At 34.6% G+C, this 24,588-nt stretch overlaps 1 protein-coding gene across 2 annotated transcripts in view; it reads right to left on the reverse strand.

Annotated features, from left to right (window-relative positions):
- gbe1b (glucan (1,4-alpha-), branching enzyme 1b) overlaps window positions 1-24,588 on the reverse strand; it is a 179,738-nt gene that overhangs the window by 107,034 nt on the left and 48,116 nt on the right. For both annotated transcript variants that reach the window (XM_061972401.2, XM_061972402.2), the window contains exons 6-7: window positions 20,682-20,772; window positions 16,401-16,610 (exon numbers count right to left, since the gene is read on the reverse strand). In XM_061972401.2, the coding sequence (XP_061828385.1) occupies window positions 16,401-16,610; window positions 20,682-20,772 (301 nt within the window). The remainder of the gene's footprint in view (window positions 1-16,400; window positions 16,611-20,681; window positions 20,773-24,588) is intronic.

Below are 24,588 nucleotides of genomic sequence, written 5' to 3' on the forward strand. Positions count from 1 at the left end.
CATTATTATTACAGATCTTTTTTATGTTAATACATTTTTTAATAAAAAAAACTAATACTTATTTTGTAATTTTTCCCTTTTAAAAAAATATCAAGGAACAAAAAGCCATTTTTTTAATTGAAAAAAACTTTGAATCTACAAATATGTACTCATAAAAAAAATGTGATGTAAGATAATATTTTGTACATTAGAAAATATTGAATTAAAATATACATGTGTTTTTTCTGTCAAAATGGAAATGGGAGTACTTTACCGACTCATATTTGAGGGCCACATAAAATGATGTGGCGGGTCAGATTTGGCCCCCAGGCCTTGAGTTTGACACAAGTACTGTAAGTATTGTACTTATTACACAGCAGCTGTGTGATTGTAACGTGCATCTTAGTTGTGGTTTTCATTAACACATTTGGAGGTGTCGAAATCGCCATGTAAAATCGCTCATGCTAATCAGTAGCAAGTCAATAAGAAATGCAATGTGTATTAGCATCAAGCTAATGCATTTTTGTAAAAGTGGAGCGTTACTTTGCTTGCGTTGGCGCGTTTTTGAGTCGATTTCTTTGTTGGCATAGAAAATTGCAAAATAACCAAGAGGTAGTTTGGCTGAGTCCGCTCTCAGTGCTGCCGGAGTGATCGCCAAGTGCCAAAGTGCAAAGAGCTGGCTGAGTCGGCCAGCGGGCATGACATCGCGCTTAATTAAGGTACCGAAACATGGCACGGTTGGTCTTTAGGTCTTTAGTGCAAAAAAAAGTACTGGAATAGGTAACAATCCCTACTTATTATATACATTTAATTTAAGAAATAGAAACATAGGAAATAATGGATGTGGACTTCATCCGCTCCATGGTCAACATTTTTTCATTTATTTATTTTTTTAAGGATGAGGATGAGGCTGCACATTTATTTATTTTAAATGCTACATTTTTTTGTCTATTTTTTAAAGGAGGAGGATGAGATTGCACATTTATTTATTTTAAATGATACTTTTTTAGTCTATTTTCTAAAGAATGAGTATGAGGCTTCACATTTATTTATTTTAAATGTCATTTTTTAAAATTCTATTTTTAAAGGATGATGATGAGATTGCACATTTACTCATTTATTTATTTTAAATGTTTTGTTTTATTCTATATTTTAAAAAATGAAGATGAGATTGCACATTTATTTCAAAGAATGAGACTGCGCATTTATTCATTTATTTGTTTTAAATGTTATTTTGATTCAATTTTTTTAATGGATGAGGATGAGACTGCGCATTTATTCATATACCGGTATTTATTTATTTTAAATGTTACTTTTTTGTCTATTTTAAAAAAAATGAAGATGAGGTTGCATATTTATTCATTTATTTATTTTAAATGTCATTTTTTTAAATTGTATTTTTAAAGGATGAGGATGAGATTGCACATTTATTAAATTATTTAATTTAAATGTTACTTTTTTATTCCATTTTTTAAAGGATGAAGATGCCCATTTATTCATTTTATTATTTATTTTTAAAGGATGAGGATGAGAATTCACATTTTTTTTAAATGTTTTATTTTTATTTTATTTTTTTAAAGGATGAGGATGAGATGGCACATTAATGTATTTATTTATTTGAAATGTTACTTTTTTTAGTAAACATTTTTAGGATGAGTATGATGCTACGTATTTATTTTACATGTCATTTTATTTATTCTATTTTTAAAGGATGAGGATGAGGCTGCACATTTATTAATTTTTTTTTTTTTTTATCCTGTTTTGTCATTGTATTTTCTAGGAATGAGGATGCAAATGTATTCATTTATTTATTTTAAATTTGTATTCTATTTTTAAAGGATGAGGATGAAATTACACATTCATTCATTTATTTATCTTGTTTTTTTATTACATTTTTTAGGAATGAAGATGAAGATGCACGTTTATTCATTTTGAATCCTATTTTTTTAAGGATGAGGATTAGATTTCACATTATTCACTTATTTATTTCAAATGTTACTTTTTTATTCTATTTTTGAAGGGATGAGGATGAGGTTACACATTTATTCATTTATTTATTTTAAATCTTATTTTTATTTTATTTTTAAAGGATGACGATGAGATTGCACATTTATTCATTTATTTATTTAAAAAAAATGTTATTCTATTTTTTTAAAGAATGAGGATGAGACCGCACATGTATTAATTTATTTATTTAAAATGTATTTTTGTATTCTATTTTTGAAACAAGGATGAGGTTGCACATGGATTTATTTGTTTAAAATTTATTTTAAAATATCAGGGGAAAAAACATTTATATACACGTCGTTTTGATTTTGTAATATTTCAATAGCGCCAAAAATAATAATAATAATAATGCCTCAGTCAAAGCTGTAATAACATCATCCCCATTTTATAAATAAAAAACTAATGCACATTTTGTGTTTTTTCCCCTTTAAAAAACATCAAGGAACAAAAAAACATTTTTTTAAATTGGAAACAAACTTTAAATCTACCAATATGTATTTATATATAAACATTTTCTTGTATTATTGATACCTAAGGCTAAGATGTGTGATAGCATTTTTCAGGATCTTAAAGGGTGAAGTAACATTTTCACACGAGTGTTAAAAAAAGTATTTGAAAATGAAAAATGAAGCAAAATACGTGTGTTCGGGAGGCGAGTCTCGTCACACGCTCTGTGACGGTTCTGTGGTCGCGCCTCAAAAAACGTGAAAACACCAAGTAAAAAGCATTTCAGACTTCAGAGGTGGATTTTCCGCCTCATTTTGATGGTGTAAAGAAAAAAAATAAAAGCTAGCAAAAAGCTAGCGAGCAGACGGCAGCATTTAAATAACACAATGTTCCCCTCAGCTCATCTTCATGCTCGATTGCTCTTATCAGCTTTTATTTGCGCCCCGCAGCCAAAGACGCCAGCGTTGAGGTCGCAGGGAGACGGAGGAAGGCAGGAAGAGTTGTCACAAAGTCGCAAATAGCGCCAAAGGAAGGTGAATGACGTGCAAAGAATAAATACCGTAAATTCCCAACGATAAGCCGCTACTTTTTTTCCCCTGCGCTTTGAATCCTGCGGCTTATAAACGGTGCGGCTGATTCATGAACTTTTCTTCACCGACGGCCATGATGCAAAAGGTTTTATTAAACACAAGCAAAAACACTGAAAAGGTGTGTTATTGTTTGTGCTACGTGAGTTCCTGCTTTTTAAAGCTTTGAATCAGAAGTATGGTTTTGTCATTTGCACCATCTGTATCGTTCCTACACGTGGAGTTTTCATTCATCGCTCAAGCAACGTTTAAGTTTTACAATACAACTAAAACAATTCTCACTTACTAAACTGTCCCATGTGTTATGTCTGTAGGAGTGTTTTCATGCATATTTGTACGTGCTATCGTAATGTAATGAAACTAGCATCGTTAGCATTAGCTAATATGCTAGCAGGTTTACGGGTGTCTGTGTTAGTATTATTACCTACAACAGCATTCTTTTTGTATTGTTTCACTTTCACAAATTTGTGGACTTATTGAGTCTGTTTAGCTGATTGGAGAGCTAGCTTTCACAGCTAGTGGGTCCATGACCATGACTTCTGTTTTGTTTGATCAGCCATTTTACTGCCTTGTGACGGACACCGTTTGGAAACAAATAAGGTATGTAAATAAACATTTACAAAATATTTCTGTGTAAATAACTCACTTCACAACGTCAGCCTAACCTATGCTGCAGAACTGCTTGTATCGCACATGATATCGCTCGAATAAACACACTGCAGGACTGCTTGTATCGCACATGATATCAAACAAAAGTAAACATGCAACTTCTATCACATGTTATCAGACACAAGTTAATACGCCGCAGGACTATTTGTATCGCACATATCACACAATCAAACACTCTGCAGGACTGCTTGTATTGCACATGACATCACACACAAGTAAACACACCGCACGACTGCTTGTATCGTACATGATATCACACAAAAGTAAACACGCAACTTGTATCACACATGATGTCAGACACAAGTTAATACGCCGCAGGACTGCTTGTATCGCACATTATATCACACAAGTAAACTCTGCAGGACTGCTTGTATCGCACATGATATCACACAAAAGTAAACACGCAACTTGTATCACACATGATATCAGACAAGTTAATACGCTACAGGACTGCTTGCATCGCACATGATATCACACAAGTAAACAGTCTGCAGGACTGCTTGTATCGCATATGATATCACTCACAAGTAAACGCACAGCACGACTGCTTGTATCGCACATGATATCAGACGGTAGTAAACAAACTGCAGGACACTAAATGATTTGAATCATAATCAATAATCATATCTAGCCTACTTTCAGTTTAACAGGACAAACAGTATTAAATTAAATTAGATGAAATCACAAAGATTATTATCAAGGTTAAAAAATAATTATTCATCAATCATAGTACAAGGATAGTCGTTAAAAATAAGGTTCCATAGCATTACACATTAACTAGATTAATCATAAAACAATATTTTCAAAATGTTTAACTAAACTGTTAATACAATAAAGTGCAAATGAAAATTCAGCTTCACCACTTGAGTCATAATTTTTGCGCATAAGAATCTTTTTTTATGACTTTAGCTCCAGACTTCTTCTTGTTTGTTTGATATTGTCATTACTGCCACAGGTGGTGGAAAAGTGTATTATAACCGAGTACCACTGGGGCCCATACACATGTTTGTTAGGGGCCAAACAAAAAGCAATGGGTTAAACAAAAAACGCTGCCTTATAGTAAATCCTAAATCCTTAATTCATGTACATTCTGTGTGTCTTGTTTTGAAAAAAAAAAACTGGAGAATGGACGCATTTTGGTCTAAAAACTAACAATAAAGGTGTTAAAAGTTATAACACTGAAACACCCTCAGGAAGAGGTGATTTAAGACATGGACTCGACTATGTTATGTCATATTGTTATGAAGGTGTCTGTTACTACATTATATATATACTTGCAGTGTGTACATTGTACATATTGTTATGAAGGTTTCTGTTACTACATTATATATATACTTGCATTGTGTATATTGTACATATTACATATTGTTAAGAAGGTGTCTGTTACTGCATTATATATATACCGTACTTGCAGTGTGTATATTGTACATATTACGTATTGTTATGAAGGTGTCTGTTACTACATTATATAACTTTAACTTTAACTTTAATAGTCATTCACATCGACATCCCACTGGGGTGAGTTTTTCCTTGCCCTTATGTGGGCTTTGTACCGAGGATGTCGTTGTGGCTTGTGCAGCCCTTTGAGACACTTGTGATTTAGGGCTATATAAATAAACATTGATTGATTGATATATACTTGCAGTGTGTATATGGTACATATTACATATTGTTATGAAGGTGTCTGTTACATTATATATATACTTGAAGTGTGTATATTGTACATATTACATATTGTTATGAAGGTGTCCGTTACTACATTATATATATACTTGTAGTGTGTATATTGTACATATTACATATTGTTATGAAAGTGTCTGTTACTACATTATATATATACTTGTAGTGTGTATATTGTACATGTTACATTATATATATACTTGCAGTGTGTATATTGTACATATTGTTATGAAGGTGTCTGTTACTACATTATATATATTTTCAGTGTGTATATTGTACATATTACATATTGTTATGAAGGTGTCTGTTACTACATTATATATATATATTTCCAGTGTGTATATTGTACATATTACATATTGTTATGAAGGTGTCTGTTACTACATTATATATATTTTCAGTGTGTATATTGTACATATTACATATTGTTATGAAGGTGTCTGTTACTACATTATATATATATATATTTCCAGTGTGTATATTGTACATATTACATATTGTTATGAAGGTGTCTGTTACTACATTATATATATATATATATATATTTCCAGTGTGTATATTGTACATATTACATATTGTTATGAAAGTGTCTGTTACTACATTATATAGATACTTGCAGTGTGTATATTGTACATATTACATATTGTTATGAAGGTGTCTGTTACTACATTATATATATACTTGCAGTGTGTATATTGTACATATTACATAGTTATGAAGGTGTCTGTTACATTTTATATATACTTGGTGTGTATATTGTACATATTACATATTGTTATGAAGGTGTCTGTTACTACATTATATATACAGTATACTTGCAGAGTGTATATTGTACATATTATATATTGTTATGAAGGTGTCTGTTACTATTTCCAAGCGTTTTTTATCATCTTTAAAATCCTAAAAAAAAAAATTAAAAAAAAGTTAGTGAAAAAAGTGCAGTGGCCCTTTAAGAGCCGTGTCACTTCCTGGAGAATGGCCCTTGATGCCTCATTACGTGTAGGTGCTGTCAAAAGTCATCTCTACTTTATCCTTTACGACACACCTCAAAAGCCTAATTTTCTACGGTGCTCTGCTCTGGGTTTTATGCGATACCGATCCTCCATCAGCGATATCAGCTGATACCATCACAAGTGGAACCTGCAGTCGGATTTCTTAGCTCAGTCTAAGATTAAAAAAAAAGAAAAAAGTTTGCTTTATTCGATAGCGACATAAATATGTATTCATATGTGGCAGCACGCTGGTGCAGGTCTTGGTGCTGCAGCCTGGCTCTTGCCAAGGATTCAGGGGAAGAAAAAAAAAGAAAAGACACTGTCGCCTGCGAGACAAATAGTCGTCTTTGGGGAGTCACTGGCAGCCTTTCAAGTTCATGCAGCCAACAGTTTGTCCACAAACACTTTTTGTAGATGCACTTTGCTTCAACTGGACATTAAAGACCTTCCAAAGTCTTCCAACTGATGACAAAATGTTCCTTTCAACTCACTAAAACGTGTTTAACTTTGTGTCTGATTAGTTTCCTGCTCTAGTTGTCTGTAACTCGCTATGTCAGCATTATTCAAGTGCAAAAACAAATAGTTGTTCAACAATAAAAAACGCTACTTTGGATGCAGGCCACTTTTCTTTATACATAAGACTTTTTCTCATACTATTAAAACTTCATTCGTATACAATTTTGACTTATTCTCAAAATATTTGTACTTTATTCTTGTAAAATTAAGACTTGATTTTATGATAATAAAACTTTATAAAAACAATACTTTTTTCTCAATATTTAAAAATTGATTAAAAAAAAAAAAAGACTTTTTCCTCTTTTTTTCAAAGTTTATTCTTATAAATTTAAGAATAAAGAAACAATCTCATAATCCAGCGACCCCGAAAAGGACAAGCGGTAGGAAATGGATGGATGGAATATTAAAACTTTATTCATACGAAAATAAGACCCTCATACTGAAGTGAAGTGAATTATATTTATATAGCGTTTTTCTCTAGTGACTCAAAGCGCTTTTACATAGTGACACCCAATATCTAAGTTACATTTAAACCAGTGTGGGTGGCACTGGGAGCAGGTGGGTAAAGTGTCTTGCCCAAGGACACAACGGCAGTGACTAGGATGGCGGAAGCGGGGCTCGAACCTGCAACCCTCAAGTTGCTGGCACGGCCGCTCTACCAACCGAGCTACACCACCCCATATTAAAACTTATTTTTTATACAATTTGGACTTATTCTCATATTATTTTTTACTTTAGTCTCATAAAATTAAGACTTGATCTTATGATAAAACTTTATTTGTAAAAAAAAACAACAAGACTTTTCCCTCATAATATTAAAAAAATAAATAAAATACAATTTTAACTTTTTTTTTTTTTTACTTTATTCTTACAAATTAAAATTTGTATCTCAAAATATTCAACCTATATTTATATGAAAATAAGACTCTTATAATATTAAAACTTAATTCTTATAAAATTATGACTTATTGTCATAATATTTGTACTTTATTCTCATAAAATGAAGACTTGATCTTATGATATTATAAAAAACAAGACTATCCTCAATATTAAAAAAATTGATAAAAACAATTTTAGACTTCTTCCTCATATATATGTATTTAAGAATTAATCTCATAATATTAAAACTATATGAAAATAAGACTTTTTTTTGTAAATATTAAAAAATTAAAAAACTTTTTTTTTATACTTTTTCCTCATATTTTTCTACTTTATTCTCATACATTTTTGAATTAATCTCATAATATTATTTATTTATATGAAAAATGAGATTTTTGAGACCCTTCTTGAAACTTGAGTGGAGCCCAAAATGTTGATAAAAAAAATATATATTGTAATTAGGGCTGGGCGATATATCGATATACTCGATATATCGCGGGTTTGTCTCTGTGCGATATAGAAAATTATTATATCGTGATATTGGAGTATACGTTCTCACGCAGTTGCTTTTAGCTGTGGGCATTACACGACAGGTTCTTCTCACTCTTTCTTGTCTCTGCTTCTCACAGAGACTTAAAACAAGCGCACCTTCTTACATACGTCACATACGTATACGCCCTCGCGGAGCAGAGAGGTAGCGGCATGGGTAACGTTAGCTGTGGTGCGAGTGGTAATACGAGAGAAAGAAGGTGCGAATCTGGTAACAAATGAAGGAAGTATTCATTCCCAAGAAAAACAACAGGGGGTCCATCGTCTGGCGGTGGTTTGGCTTCAAGTGGGAATATGTTGAACAGACAACCGTAATATGTCAAGTGTGGGGCAAAAGCGTTGCTACAAAAAGTAGCATTACTGCTAATATGTAGCATCATTTGAAAAGTCACCTGCTGGAGAATGAAGAGTGCTTGAAACTCTGCATGTCAACATCTCCGTTTGGTGCCACACCCACAAAATGCAGAGGCAACCATTTCCACATCAACACAGTATGAAAAAAACAGTCAACAACAGAAGGAGATAACGTCCGCAGGAACCTACCACATAGCGAAGGACATACACTATTTGATTTCCTATTATGCAGCTCATTTTTTATTTGACACTTATTGAAATATCTTGTGTGACATCATGCACAAAAGTGCACTTTATTTGTTTTACACTATTGCAGTGGCGTTCTGTTCTGTACAAAAAGTGCACTTTAATTTAGTGTTGTTTTGATATGTCATCTTAGTGACATCATGCACAAAAGTGCACTCATAGCTTGTTTTAAAATGTCTCTGACAATCTTGCACTTTGTTTGGAAATGACATGAATGTTTGTGCCACTGCTTAATAACTGTTTAATAAATACACTTTTACTTGTGATTTCCCTCTCTGCATGAAAGTTTAAAAGTAGCATATATTAATGCAGTATGAAGAAGAATGTTTTAATGTAGACACATAGAATCATCATACTGCTTTGATTATATGCATCAAGTGTTCATTCAAGGCTAAGGCAAAATATCCACATATATATCGTGTATCGTGACATGGCCTAAAAATATCGAGATATTAAAAAAAAAGGCCATATCGCCCAGCCCTAATTGTAATGGCTTTGAAAAAAAATATATAAAAGTGGAAAAAGTCTGGACACCCCCCCGAGTTCAATCCACTTGGACAATTCCTTCGTGTAACGCCCACAGAGGCAGGGATATAGGCACAAGAGTCATACAAGAAGACGCGTATGAAAAGCACGCCGGGCGTTGGGCCTCCTTCCCGTATCGCACCGATCCACGGACATATTGAAGGTGGTCAGATTACGTTCTCTCATATGGAGCGCTCAGATCGCATGGAAGTCTCGCGGTCTGGTCTGGTCCCGCCAACTGGCTGAACGTAAGTAGTGTTGGGGCCAAATGACGCCTGATTCACTTGGCCAGCGGCTCAAGGTGACTCTGGCGTCTTTGGAAGAAACGGCGGCCGATGAATTAGGCCGACATGCTTCGCCCTCGCACGTCCTCAGATTTGAAGGGCAATGTTGCCTATCATTCACAATCCTCATGTAAGACAAGAACACGTTGTTTTTTGTGCATTCTAAATCGTCAAATATGGCAAGTAAGAGGTGGCTAACAACGCAGTTCAAAGGGCGAGACTATTACTGCCTTTAAAGCCCTTAAAAAAACATCCAAAAAGCGGCAACAATACTCCATTTACAGGTCATGACCTGAATAATAAGTATTATTAGCAATATTGTTATTATAAGCGCTAACGCTGAGGAACTACTTTTAGCTGCGCCGTGACCACAGAGAGCTAACTAGCTTATGCTGCTCTATTGCCATATTAGATTATAAATCATGCCTCTCACCTGGATAGTAGAAGGTTGTGGACATAAACCCATAAATTGGTCCACTTTGACATCAGACATGGCGAGAACGACACCAAAAAAATGCTAATTTGCTTGTTTGCTTTTTTTTTTAACCCACATTAGGATTGTGATGAATTGTTCATGTAAAGGGGGACGCTACAAACATCCCATCAGTCTTTATCCCAGTGAGAGCAGACATTGTACAGTAAGTTGTTGTTTTATTATGTTGATAGTTTGCATATCTTGTTTATCACTTAGCAATACTGCTACATGATGCTTAGTGTTTGACTAAAGCTGCATCTGTTTAGCACACAGCTTCTAAAACTTGTGGATCATCCTCCTTATATTCAGGCTCAAAAATATTAGCTTCTGGATCATAACTTGTCCCAAATTAAATACATGTAATTATGAATATTAATACATTACATATATACTTAAAGTGTGTATATAGAACCTTGATGGAGGTTTTGGACATTTATTAGAGTGTTTTATCGGCGGAATAGAGCGACATTTAGCTGACTTTTGCTCGCATTTATTTACGATTTAGAATGCATAAAAAAAGAAAAACATGTTCTTGTCTTACATAAGGAGTGTGAATGATAGACAATTTTCGTAATAAAAAGTGCAGTTCCCCTTTAAGAGCTGGGAAAAGGTTTATTCTGCTAGAAAAAAAACGTCCTCCAATGTTTTCAAGGGCGGTTGAGCACCACACAAATGCACTGAAAATTAGAAATTAATATTTAACATGCTTCAATATATTAGAAAGCGGCCCTGACAGATTTTTTTTGGGGAGTGATAGCAAAAAGCTCACCAAGTAGAGCAGATGTATACATAAATTATTTTTCATAAATTATTTTTTTACAGGGAACATTTTATTGTTGTCATTTTAGCGCTTTAAAGAGGTCATATGATTGTATTCTATATGTAAAAGACCTCCGTGTGGTCTACATAACATGGCATGGTGGTTTTTGATCATTTCAGCACATCTCTTGTTGTCATATTAGCAATTTAACACATTTTATTGTTGTCATAGCACTATAGCGCTAAATTCTTGTTTCTCCCGCTGCGGTTGCTCCTAAAGGGCCACTCTGAAGGTTGTAACACAGCGGACACATCTTTTTGTTGTCATTGTTGCCATTTTAGCACTGTAGCGAATTTAAGTTGTCATTATAACACTCTGGCACAGTTTTGTTGTCATTTTAACATTTAAGGACATCTTATGTTGTAATTTTAGCACTGAAGCACATTTTTGTTGTCATAGCACTATAGCCCTAAATTTTCAAATTTTGTTGTCATTTTAGCACTTTAACACATTGTTGTTGTTGTCATTATAGCACTTCAGCACATTCATTGTTGTTGCGGTTAGTTTAACACTTTAGATTTTTAGCATGTGTTGTCATTTTAGAACTTTAGCACATGTTGTCATTTTACCACTTCAGCACGTTTGTTATTGTCATAGCACTATAACCCTAAATTTAGCACATTTGTTTGTTTTATTTTAGTACTTTAGCACATTATTGTTGTCATTATAGCACTATAGCCCTAAATTTAGCACGTGTTTGTTTTATTTTAGCACTTTAGCACATTATTGTTGTCATTATAGCCCTAAATTTAGCACATTTGTTGTAATTTTAACACTTCAACACATTATGTTGTTGTCATTTTAACACTGTCGCACATTTTTGTTGTCATTATAGCACTTTACCGCTAAATCTAGCACATTTTTGTTATAATGTTATCCTTTTAGCAAATGTATTGCTATTTTAGCACTCTAGCACTTTAAAGGGATCATACTGTGATTGTTTTCTACATTTAAACACTTCCTTGTTTTTGTTGTCATTGTTGCCATTTTAGCACTTTAATGTTGTCATTATAGCACTCGAGCACAGTTTTGTTGTCATTTTTGCACTTTAGTATATTTATGTTGCTGTCATTGTAGCCCTATAGCCCTAAATTTAGCACATTTGTTGTTGTTGCGGTCAGTTAACACTTAACACCTTTAGCACAAGTTGTCATTTACGCACTTTAGCTCATTTTGGTTGTCATAGCACTATAGCCCAAAGGTTTGCACGTTTGTTTTGTCATTTTAGCACTTTAGCACATTTTTTTTGTCATGGCAATATAGTCTAAACTTTAACACATTGGTTGTTGTCATTTTAGCACTTTAGCGCTTTTTTGTTGTCATTACAGCACTTTAGAGCTTTAGTACAAGTTGTCATTTTAGCACTTGAACATATTTTGTTGTCATTATAGCACTATAGCCGTAAATTTAGCACATTTGTTGTTGTTGTGGTCAGTTTAACGCTTTAGACCTTAAGCACATCATTTTAGCACTTTAGCACATTTTGTTGTCATTTTAGCACATTTTTGTTGTTGTCATAGCACTAAACCCCAAAATATAGCACATTTGTTGTTGTCATTTTACCACTTTATGTCACGGTAGGGCTGGCCGATTATGGCAAAAATATTAATCAGGATTATGTTTGATTGATCTTGTAATCACGATTAGTTACACAATTATTCAAATTGTCCACATTTTGGCCTGTTTCTGCCTTTTCCTTCCTGGGTCGCCTGTGAGTCCTCCTGGGGGTGTTTTTGCCATTTTTCTAATTTTGACAATTTTCAACATTTTTCAAATTTTGATCATTTTCGGCACTTTTCCACATTTTGGCCTGTTTTTGCCTTTTTTTCCCCCAGGGTCGCCTGTGAGTCATCCCAGGGGTATTTTTGACATTTTGGCTCTTCCCGGGACTTGTGGAACTCACTCCCAGGGAGGGATTTTTGACATTTTTCAACATTTTGACCATTTTCAGCATGTTTCCACATTTTGGCCTGTTTTTGCCTTTTTCTTCCCAGGTCGCCTGTGAGTCAGCCCAGTGATATTTTTGACATTTTCCTTAATTTTCGGCATTTTTCCACATTTTGCCTTTTTCTTCCCGGGTCGCCTGTGAGCCATCCCGGTGGTATTTTTGGCATATTTCTCATTTTGACCATTTTCAGCATGTTTCCACATTTTGGCCTGTTTTTGCCTTTTTCTTCCCAGGTCGCCTGTGAGTCAGCCCAGTAATATTTTTTACATTTTTCTAATTTTTGGCATTTTTCCACATATTGGCCTGTTTTTGCCTTTTTCTTCCCGGGTCGCCTGTGAGTCATCCCGGGGGTATTTTTGGCATATTTCTAATTTTGACCATTTTCAGCATGTTTCCACATTTTGGCCTGTTTTTGCCTTTTTCTTCCCAGGTCGCCTGTGAGTCAGCCCAGTAATATTTTTTACATTTTTCTAATTTTTGGCATTTTTCCACATATTGGCCTGTTTTTGCCTTTTTCTTCCCGGGTCGCCTGTGAGTCATCCCGGGGGTATTTTTGACATTTTGACCATTTTTGGCATTTTTCCACATTTTGGCCTGTTTGTCATTTTCTTCCCGGGTCACCTGTGGGTCCTCCCGGTTTTTTTTGTGCCATTTTTCTAATTTTGACCATTTTCAAAATGTTTCTAATTTTGACCATTTTCAAAAATGTTCCACATTATGACCTCTTTTAGCCTTTTTCTTCCCAGGTCGCCTGTGGATCATCCCGGGGGTATTTTTGAAATGTTTCTCATTTTGACCATTAATTATTTTTGGGGGGGGGGGGGGGCGGGTTGGGGGGAAGGGTTTGTGACTATTATATTTTTTATACGAAGTGGCTGAGGAGAGGGAAGTCTGGGCTTCTCTGCTTAGGCTGCTGCCCCCGCCACCCCACCTCGGATAAGCAGAAGAAAATGGATGAATGGATATTATATTGTCATGAAATCAAAATTCTATAAATTGTGTCAGGGGCCGACAAATAGCCCCCTGCCCGCACTTTGGGCACCCCTGCATAAACTAACAGTTTACGTTGCCACCTGTAAGACAAGCTGACACCAAGTTCTGTCTTTAAACATATGCAATATCTGGTTTTTTTTTACAAAATAAAACATCAAGATGGCTGCTGCATACTTTGATTTATTCTAACTTTTATTCAGCAGCTGTGAAAGGACTTGATGTCGCCAAAGCAGATCTTTGGAATACTGACAGCAGACGCGCCGTTTTCAATAAATTGGATCTTTTCAAACAAGAAGGTCTCCAGTCCAACTTGTGCCGCCAGAGAAGAAAAAGATACAGATAAAGATGGCCGCACAGAAGCGACAGGAAGGAAAACAGATCATTGGCTGGATAGCAGCTATCAGTCGGCGTCTGTCGAGCTAATAGGATGACGGCTGATAGCGCCGCCGCCGCCTTTTGAAAGCGGCTGCATTTCCCACTAGCGTTTCCGCCACCCCGCGAGGTGGACTTTCCTCAAACAAAGATGTCCGAACAGACAAACCAGCATGCGGTGGAGCTCCGCTGGGCTTTCACAAACGACTCCTTGCTCGCCACCCCCCTGTTCGCCCATATGTCTAATGAGCGCCACTGATTGGAGGCCGCCGGTCTAACGACTGAAAGTTACGCTTGTCCTCAACAAAAACTGCACACGCTTTAAAACCAACACTTAAATACCGTCTGAATGCGACATATTATTACTATCATCTTGTGGAGAATGTCAGTCATTCAGATCAATGAATGTACTTTGAAATAAAAGCACATCATTTACTTATAGGACACAATCCAAACAACCTTCCCTTGTCATGGTGCAAAAGAAAATAACAACACACATGGTCACACATAAGAGCTTTTTTAAAGATTTATGGCTCTTTAGCAGCTGTTCCTTTAAAGGAGCCGTTCAAAAGACTGGCTCGTTTTTACATATATATTTTTTTTCTTTACCGTTTTCTTTATTTTGGAAACAATAACTAGTATCAGTTAAATCAGGGGTGTCCAAGCTAAGGCCCGTTTTTTTTGGGTTTTTTTTTAGTAAATTTTGTAAGTATACAGCTCAGGCATATTTTGGTATTTGATGCATGCTAACGTTAGCATGCTAGCATTTTTTTTTCTTCCAGTACACCCCTCAGCTTTATTGCTGATTTTGTATGTATACACTTTAGCGTCATATATTTTGTTAATTGACGGATGATACCTGTTAGCATGCTAGCTTTTTTTTTTTTTTTTGGGGCACATTTTGTAAGTATACACCTTAGTCAAATGTTGGTATTTGATGCAAACTAATGTAAGCCTGCTCGCATTGAAAATAACAAATTCAGTTACACACTCCAAATTAATATAACATGGTACATGACACACGTTACAATTAGCATTTTAGCATGCTATTATTAGCATGCTGGCTTTTTTGCTGATTTTGTATGTATACACCTCAGTGTCATATTTTGTAACTTGACAAATTATACCCGTTCGCATGCTAGCTTTTTTTTTTTTTAGCTATTTTTTTAAGTATACACCTTAGTCAAATGTTGGTATTTGAGGTAAACTAATGTAAGCCTGCTCGCATTAAAAATAAAAAATTAAGTTACACACCTCAAAGTAATATAATATGGTACTTTCACACGTTACAGTTAGCATTTGAGCATGCTAGCTTTTTTGCATGTATACACCTCAGCATCATATATTTTGTTACTTGACGAATGATACCTGTTAGCATGCTCACTCATTTTTTATTAGAAAATTTTGTAAGTCAAATTTTGGTATTTGATGCATACTAACGTAAGCATGCTCGCATTTTAAATGTTGTTTTCATGTACACACCTCAGAGTAATATATATAGGACTTGACACGTTACAGTTAGCACGCTAGCAATTTTTTTGCTGATTTTGTATGTATACACCTCAGCGTCATATATTTTGTTACTTGACGAATGATACCTGTTAGCATGCCAGCTATTTTTTTTAAACAAATTTTGTAAGTATACACCTCAGTCATATTTTGGTATTTGATACATGCAAACGTTAGCATGCTAGCATTAAAAAAAAAAAATCAGGTACACACCTGAGAGTAATATAATTTGGTACTTGACATATGTTACATGCTAACATTTTTAAACTAATTTAGCAGGTATACACCTCAATGTTTAGATATTCTGGTATTTCACTAACGCAAACTGTTAGCATGCTAGCTTTTTCAGCTCATTTTGCTCCTATTTTGTGTTACTTGATGCTATCTTGCCACCGTGCTAACTGTTAGCATTTCAGCTGGGGTTTTGGCTCTTCCGCACTCACACAAATATTCTACCAAAATTGCCATTTCCGAGTTATTTGAAAAAAATGTATTTATTGTACTGGTTTTGAAGGTGAAAACTACCAAAACGGCTGCGTTTTGGACGCCATAAAAAGGACAGGAAGTACCTGGAATAGTTGAAGAGGCGGCTGTCCCACTGGCTGTGCACCCCCCGAGGGGGCGAGTGGAAGAAACAGGAGTCGGACCCGTCGAAGGCGTTGAGGCCGTCCTCGGTGTTCTTGGAGGCGTGGCTGTGGACGACGTCCAGCAGCACCACGATGCCCAGCGAATGCGCCGTGTCGATCAGCTGCTTCAACTCCTCCGGGTTGCCGTAGCGACTGATGACAGAAAAAGAGAGAAACACGTCGGTTGGTTTTGAGGTCGTCGTACTAATGCAGGTTTTTGTGAATGTTCTGAGCTCCTGCTTCAATGCCGATATTGTCCAAATGACATTTGACATTGAATATTTAGGTAGAACATTAATTATAATGACATAGACATCAGCTAGCGTCTTGATGTTAGTTGTCAGGTTCAAACACTGATGAGATCTATTAAACAAGACAAGAAGCAAGGAATTAAACCGAGACAGAATTAAATTTGGTTCAATGGAGGAGAGACGCGTAGACACTGTACCCTTGTACAGTGTCGTCGCTGACGAAAGATTGTACGCCTCCTCTTTTATTTGGACTTTCCCTGATTACATGGCAACAGCTGTTTCTAAGGGACGGGGGTCGTAAACAGCCATCGCCTTTGGTTACAGAACAGTTCAAAGAAAAAGTCGTAAACAGTTCACAGAAAAGGTCGTAAAACAGTTCAAAGAAGAGGTCCCTGTAGGGGAGTCAGGTCCTGCTTCCTCTTCGCGTTGTAGATCTCGGGTCAAGACAATATCTTTCTGTTGATTACAAGACATGAAAGAAACAGAACACCTTCATGTTGCTTCCCATCCTACACAGTGGAGTTCTACAAGCCTTCTTCTTGGTAGAATTAAAGACAGCTTTGCTTTATTATAATAAATAACAATGATAATAATATCATCATTGTGATTATTATAAATAATAGTATTAATACATTTATTATACATAACAATAAGAAGCAACAATAAGAATAAAAATAACAGTAAAAAATAAGAATATAACAAGGGAAACTAGGCAGTAGTGACCATGTTATTATTGTTGCAGTTTATTTCAGTATTGTTATTGCATCCTAGTACCCCCCCGCTCCCCCAGAGAGGAGTTGTACAGTCGGATGGCGTGTGGGAAAAATGCATATATGTAGACATGCATGTATGTACATATGTATTTGTATGTATGCACATATGTATAAATGCATGTATGTACATATGTATGTATGTATGTATGTATATATGTATAAATCCATGTATGCAACTGTGCTCATACGTATGTATGCACAGGTGTATAAATACATGTATGTACATAAAGTATGTATGTATGCACATATGTATGTACATATGTATAAATGCATGTATGTACATATGTATGTATGCACATGTGTATGTAAACATGTATAAATGCATGTATGTACATCTGCATGTATGTATGCACATATGTACTGTATATACCTATGTATGTACAGTATGTATGTATATATGCACATATGTATGTATGCACAAATGTATGTATACATGCAGACTTGCATATCTTTGACCAAACTCCTGATGTTTTCCAATAACGGCGCGGTCCCTTCTCCCCCGCTATCGCCGCATCAGCTTCCTCGCCGAGCATCGCCTTCAGCACGCCAGCTCGAGCCGCTTCCCGGTATTGGAGCGTCGAGGTTTTAAATGACACTGAGCGATCAATCATGGGTGAAATTACACCATATAGCTTACACTCGGGCTGCACGCCGAAGGGAAGACGGGCGGGGGAGGGGTGGATCTCTGACAGAAGATAAACACTCCGACGAGTCCACCTTTATCGGACAGTCCCGCCACTCTCTGGATTAACTGGAAATGTGTTTACAGAGAGATTACCGGCGGGGTCGGAAGCGCTAACCTTCATCGGGACGCCGCGAGGAAATTGCCCGCCGCGTTTTTGTCTTGGCGCTCGTCACTGCCAGGCCGAGCGGCAGAACTCCAGTCTGTCGTGTGACGACGACGTTTGATTGGCTGATTGACGGCCAGATGGAGTTTGTTGTCTTGGAGGAATATTACTCTGTATGATTTATGACGGGGGTGTCCAAACTTTTTCCACTGGAAAACTATAAGCATGCGGGGGCCATTTTGATATTGTTCATGGTCATATCCAGCACAATATATCCATTTTTTTTTAACCTTTAGGGCTCCCCTCAAAAGGTCTCAGTCATAAAAAAGTAAAAATAAGTCATTTCAAGAAAGTATTATTACTTTATTTATTTTCAGGTATATCACGTTTTGTTTTGTCTTATATTTTATTCCTTTTTTGTTAACATCCCTGTTTTTATTGGCGAAAACACAGAATATGCAACCCCCCCCCCAAACAAATTTTTTAATGTGGAATATTTGATTATTTTGTGTTATATTATTAAAATATGTGCAGTATTAAGTAGGTCAATAATTCATTACATTGATTTTGATTCATTATTAAGTTTATGAAGTATATCTTTTTTTTTTGTTTGTTTGTTTTATGTCATTCTTTTCAAAGAAAACTGTTTTAATATGGCAAAAACAAAAAAGATGTAATAATTTCCCCAAAATATATTTTAAAGTGGAATATTTGATGTACAGTAATTGGAGCATTAAAAAGGTAAATAATACATAAAAACATTGATTTTGATTTGTTATTTTGAGCAATGACAGAAAATTCTCAGGGATCCTAAATGGCCCCACTCAAAAAAAGTATTAAAAATAGGTCTTTTATTATTTTATTATTTGTATTTATTTTATTTGTTTTTCCTGCCCTTTTTGGCAAAGAAAACTTTGTTTTATTATGGCAAACACACAAAATATGCCAAATATCCCCCAAAAATACTTCAAAGTGGAATATTTGATGTGAAATAATTCATAACATTGATTTTGACTGATTATTTTATTTATTTATTTTTTTACCAATGACAGTTTTAGTTTCAGGGATCTAAAAGTTGTTAAAAATAGGTCTTACATATATATATTTTTTTAATTACTAAATCTTTTGATCAACTTCAGATCTATCAATCATAAGTTTTTATTATTTCTTAGTTTTTTTGTTTGTTTTATGCGCTTTCTGTCAAAGAAAACATGGTTTTATTATGGCAAATACACACAATATGCAATATTTTCCCCAAAAAATATTTCAAAGTGAAATCATTGATTATCCTATATCAGGGGTAGGGAACCTATGGCTCTAGAGCCAGATGTGGCTCTTTTGATGACTGCAACTGGCTCTCGGATAAATCCTAGCTGACATTGCTTAACACGATAAGTAATGAATAATTCCGCTGGTCATCACAGTGTTAAAAATAACCATGTATCAACCAGATTACAAAGCCATCTGAAAAACCATGCAGCATTTATGGTAAGAAGTATTTTATTTATTATTGGTTACCTTCAGAATAACAATGTTATTAAAAAGAAAAAGAGACTTATTATACTCTAAAAATGTTGGTCTTACTTAAAAATGCACGCATTTAGTTGTATTCAGAGTTAAAGAATATTATATGGCTCTCACGGAAATACATTTTAAAATATTTGGCTTTCATTGCCCTCTCAGCCAAAAAGGTTACCGACCCCTGTCCTATATTATATTAATTTTAATATTTGGAACCCTAAGTATGTCTATACTTCATAATATTGATTTGGATTCATGATTAAAATGAAAGGTAAAACAAAATCCCACTAAAATTATTGGGGATCGAAAAGGGCCCCACTCAAAAAAAGGTAAAAAATATTATAATTTATTTTTTTTCCCTTACTTGTAATCCTTAAATCTCTATATCAACTTCCGATTTATCTGTAGATTATACGTTTTTATTGTTTGTTTTTTCTGCCCTTTTCGTCAAAGAAAACTTTGTTTTATTATAGGAAAACACAAAATATGCAGTATCTGATGTGAAGTAATTGGAGCCTTAAAAATGTCAATAATTCATAACATTCATTTTGATTCATTATTATATTTTGACCAATATCAGTTTTAAAAAAAACAGCCTGCGTGGCAGCTTTGTGTTATTAGAGTCACACTTACATCAAGTGTTGTCTTCATTATAACAGTAATATAAGGCGTTAATTTTTTGGGGGGGTATTTTTGGTACAATATGGCTCTTTCAACATTTTGGGTTGCTGACCCCTGGATTAGATTGATAAATTGTCATTTTGGTTATGGTTTCCAAATTAAGTGGACAATTTGCTGGAAACAGGAGGACTTTGGGTGCAAAAACCAAAGGATGTAAAAAGAGTTTTGACTTGTATGTAGCTATTGTGCACAAACTTTCAAAACACGTACCTGGAAGCGGCAAAGAAGCTGGTGACCTGGTAGCCAAAGCTGGCGTAGTAGGCGTGCTCCATGACGGCCATCATCTGAATACAGTTGTAACCTGCACACATTAGAAATGCTTTTCGTAACTCTCCGGAACAAAGACAGAATGTTTCTTGTATGGCCGTCTGGGGATTGTGTTTGACCCGGACCGCCTTCTCCCGTCTTTTAAGCGCGCGTGCTAAAGACGAGCCGTGTCTGCTGCGAGATATCAGCTATTGGTGTCAGCAGGTCACATACACCTACGCCTATACCGGTGAGGCAGCAGGTGACTTGGAGACTTCCACCCATGTATAAGAATATGTCTAAATAATATAATACAGAGGCTCACATGGGACAAAATGTAAATCTTTAAATGTGTCAAATAATTATAATTGGAATTAAATACCTATTTGTTAAACATGACATTAATTTATTTAATGTAAAATTTTTCATTTATTCAATCCTTTAATTATTTCAATATTTAATTAGTCATTTGATTAATTATTGATTGCATTGCCACCCATCTTTCCTGAGGAATACACTGGCTCAAATGGGACAAAGTTGTTTTAATTAATCTTTAAATGTGTCAATTAATTATAATTGGAATTGAATAATTTTGTCAAACATGTGATTAATTTATTTAATGTAGATTTTAAAATGTATTGCATCTAATTATCTAAATAAAAATTAAATTAATTATTGATTGCATTGTCACCCATTTCTTCTGAGGAATACACAGGCTCAAATGGGACAAAATGTTGTTAATTAATCTTTAAATGTGTCAATTAATTATAATTGGAATTAAATACTTATTTGTTAAATGTGTAATTAATTTATTTAATGTAAAATTTTACATTCATTCAATCATTTAATTATTTAATTAATAATACAATGAATTATTGATTGCATTGCCAACCATCTCTCCTGAGGAATATAGAGGCTCAAAATGGGACAAAGTGTTATTAATCTTTAAATGTGAAAATTTATTAAATTTGGAATTAAATACTTATTTGTCAAACATGTCATTAATTTATTCAATGTAAGATTTTACATTTTTTCAATCATTTAATTGTTTCAATATTTAATTAGTTATTTAATTAATTATTGATTGCATTGCCACTAGGGATGTCCGATAATGGCTTTTTGCCGATATCCGATATTCCGATATTGTCCAACTCTTTAATTACCGATACCGATATCAACCGATACCGATATTAACCGATATATACAGTCGTGGAATTATCACATTATTATGCCTAATTTGGACAACCAGGTATGGTGAAGATAAGGTACTTTAAAAAAAATTAAGATAAATAAATTAAAAACATTTTCTTGAATAAAAAAGAAAGTAAAACAATATAAAAACAGTTACATAGAACCTAGTAATTAATGAAATTGAGTAAAATTAAGTGTTAAAGGTTAGTACTATTAGTGGACCAGCAGCACGCACAATCATGTGTGCTTACGGACTGTATCCCTTGCAGACTGTAATGATATATATTGATATATAATGTAGGAACCACAATATTAATAACAGAAAGAAACAACCATTTTGTGTGAATGAGTGTAAATGGGGGAGGGAGGCTTTTTGGGTTGGTGCACTAATTGTAAGTGTATCTTGTGTTTTTTATGTTGATTTAATTTATCAAAAAAAATAAAAATAAAAAAAACCTGATACCGATAATAAAAAAAAAACCATACCGATAATTTCCGATATTACATTTTAACGCATTTATCGGCCGATAATATCGGCAGGCCGATATTATTGGACATCTCTAATTGCCACCCATCTCTCCTGAGGAATACACTGGCACAAATGGGACAAAATTTAATTAAACTTTAAATGTGTCATTTAATTATAATTGGAAGAAAATAGATGGATGGATGGAATTAAATATGTATTTGTCAAACGTGTTATTAATTTATTTATTGTAGTTTGTTACATTTAGTTTTTAATCATTTAATTATTTCAATTTTTAATTAGTTATTTAATTAATTATTGATTGCATTGCCACCCATCTCACCTGAGGACTACGGAGGCTCAAATGGTGCAAAATAAATGTAATTACTTTTTAAATGTGTCAATTAATTACAACTGGAATACCTAAAATTTTTATTTTTGCACTTAAACTTCTTTATGATTTGAGTTGCAGACTTCTTCTGTTTGTTTGAGATTGTCATTACTGCCACTAGTGGTGGGAAAGTGTACAAGTGGAACCAATCCGGACAACGGCTGAGAATCGTTTTTAGTTTTTTGGGCAGCCCAACATGGTTAGGAAAAGTCATTCTAAGGTTACTGTGTGAGAGAAGGTTCACCTTGAATTTAATTCAAACTACACATTTTTGGGGGGCTAAAAAGGGATTAAATGGCGCTTTTTTTTTTTGGCTTCCAGTCGCATCCGATTGGCTGGTCGATTGTTTGACAGCCGCCTGACGGTCACGAGCTTGGGGAAAAGCATTTATCAGATGGCTCCTGGTCATATCTGTGCACTGGAATAATAATAATAATATTATTATTATAATAAATAACAATGATAATAATATCATCATTATGATTATTATAAATAATAGTATTCCATCCATCCATCCATCCATTTTCTACCGCTTATTCCCTTTGGGGTCGCGGGGGGCGCTGGAGCCTATCTCAGCTACAATCGGGCGGAAGGCGGGGTACACCCTGGACAAGTCGCCACCTCATCGCAGGGCCAACACAGATAGACAGACAACATTCACACTCACATCCACACACTAGGGCCAATTTAGTGTTGCCAATCAACTTATCCCCAGGTGCATGTCTTTGGAAGTGGGAGGAAGCCGGAGTACCCGGAGGGAACCCACGCAGTCACGGGGAGGACATGCAAACTCCACACAGAAAGATCCCGAGCCCGGGATTGAACCCAAGACTACTCAGGACCTTCGTATTGTGAGGCAGATGCACTAACCCCTCTGCCACCGTGAAGCTAATATTATACATAACAATACTGACACTATTATTATAAATAATATTATTATTTATAAGAATATTATTATTTATAAGAATAAATAAATGAGCAAGGGGTGAAGTGTCTTGCCCAAGGACACAGCGGACGTGACAAGGATGGTAGAATATTATTATTTAATAATACGATTATTTATAATACATTACAGTAAATAACAATAATATTATTTCTTAATAATATTAATATTATAAATAATAATAATGTTCATATTATTATAACTAATAATTTTAATAAAGATAATATCATTTATTTATAATATTATTATTTATAAAAATATTATTATTGTTATTTATTGTATTTTATTTGTATTATTTGTATTAATATTATTTATAATATTACTATTATGTATAATAATAATAGAGAGAAGAGAGAATTATATTTATATAGCGCTTTATCTCTAGTGACTCAAAGCGCTTTACATAGTGAAACCCAATATCTAAGTTACAATTAAACCAGTGTGGGTGGCACTGGCAGCAGGTGGGTAAAGTGTCTTGCCCAAGAACACAACGGCAATGACTAGGATGGCGGGTGCGGGGATCGAACCTAGAACCCTCAAGTTGCTGGCACGGCCACTCTACCAACCGAGCTATATCGCCCGATATGATACTATTATTTATAATTATAAAAATAATATTATTATTATTATTATTAATAATAATAATTTGTATGCAGTCGGCAGCAGAAGAAAACCCGGTCTGTTGTAATTTTGTAAGGAATGTTCAAACTGCTCCTTAAAGACAAAATTGCATGAAAGCTAAAAAATAAAAAAATAAAACAATCCTGCTTATCATTTAGCCAAACAAAACACTTTCTTTCGTGCTTTCATTCAATCTGCCAGCGACATTATGGACACCTTCCAGACGGCCATGAGGGGAAAACGTTGATGAATGACTTTT

Source organism: Nerophis lumbriciformis, linkage group LG17 (genome assembly GCF_033978685.3).
Source record: "Nerophis lumbriciformis linkage group LG17, RoL_Nlum_v2.1, whole genome shotgun sequence".
Classification (NCBI taxonomy): Eukaryota; Metazoa; Chordata; class Actinopteri; order Syngnathiformes; family Syngnathidae; genus Nerophis; species Nerophis lumbriciformis.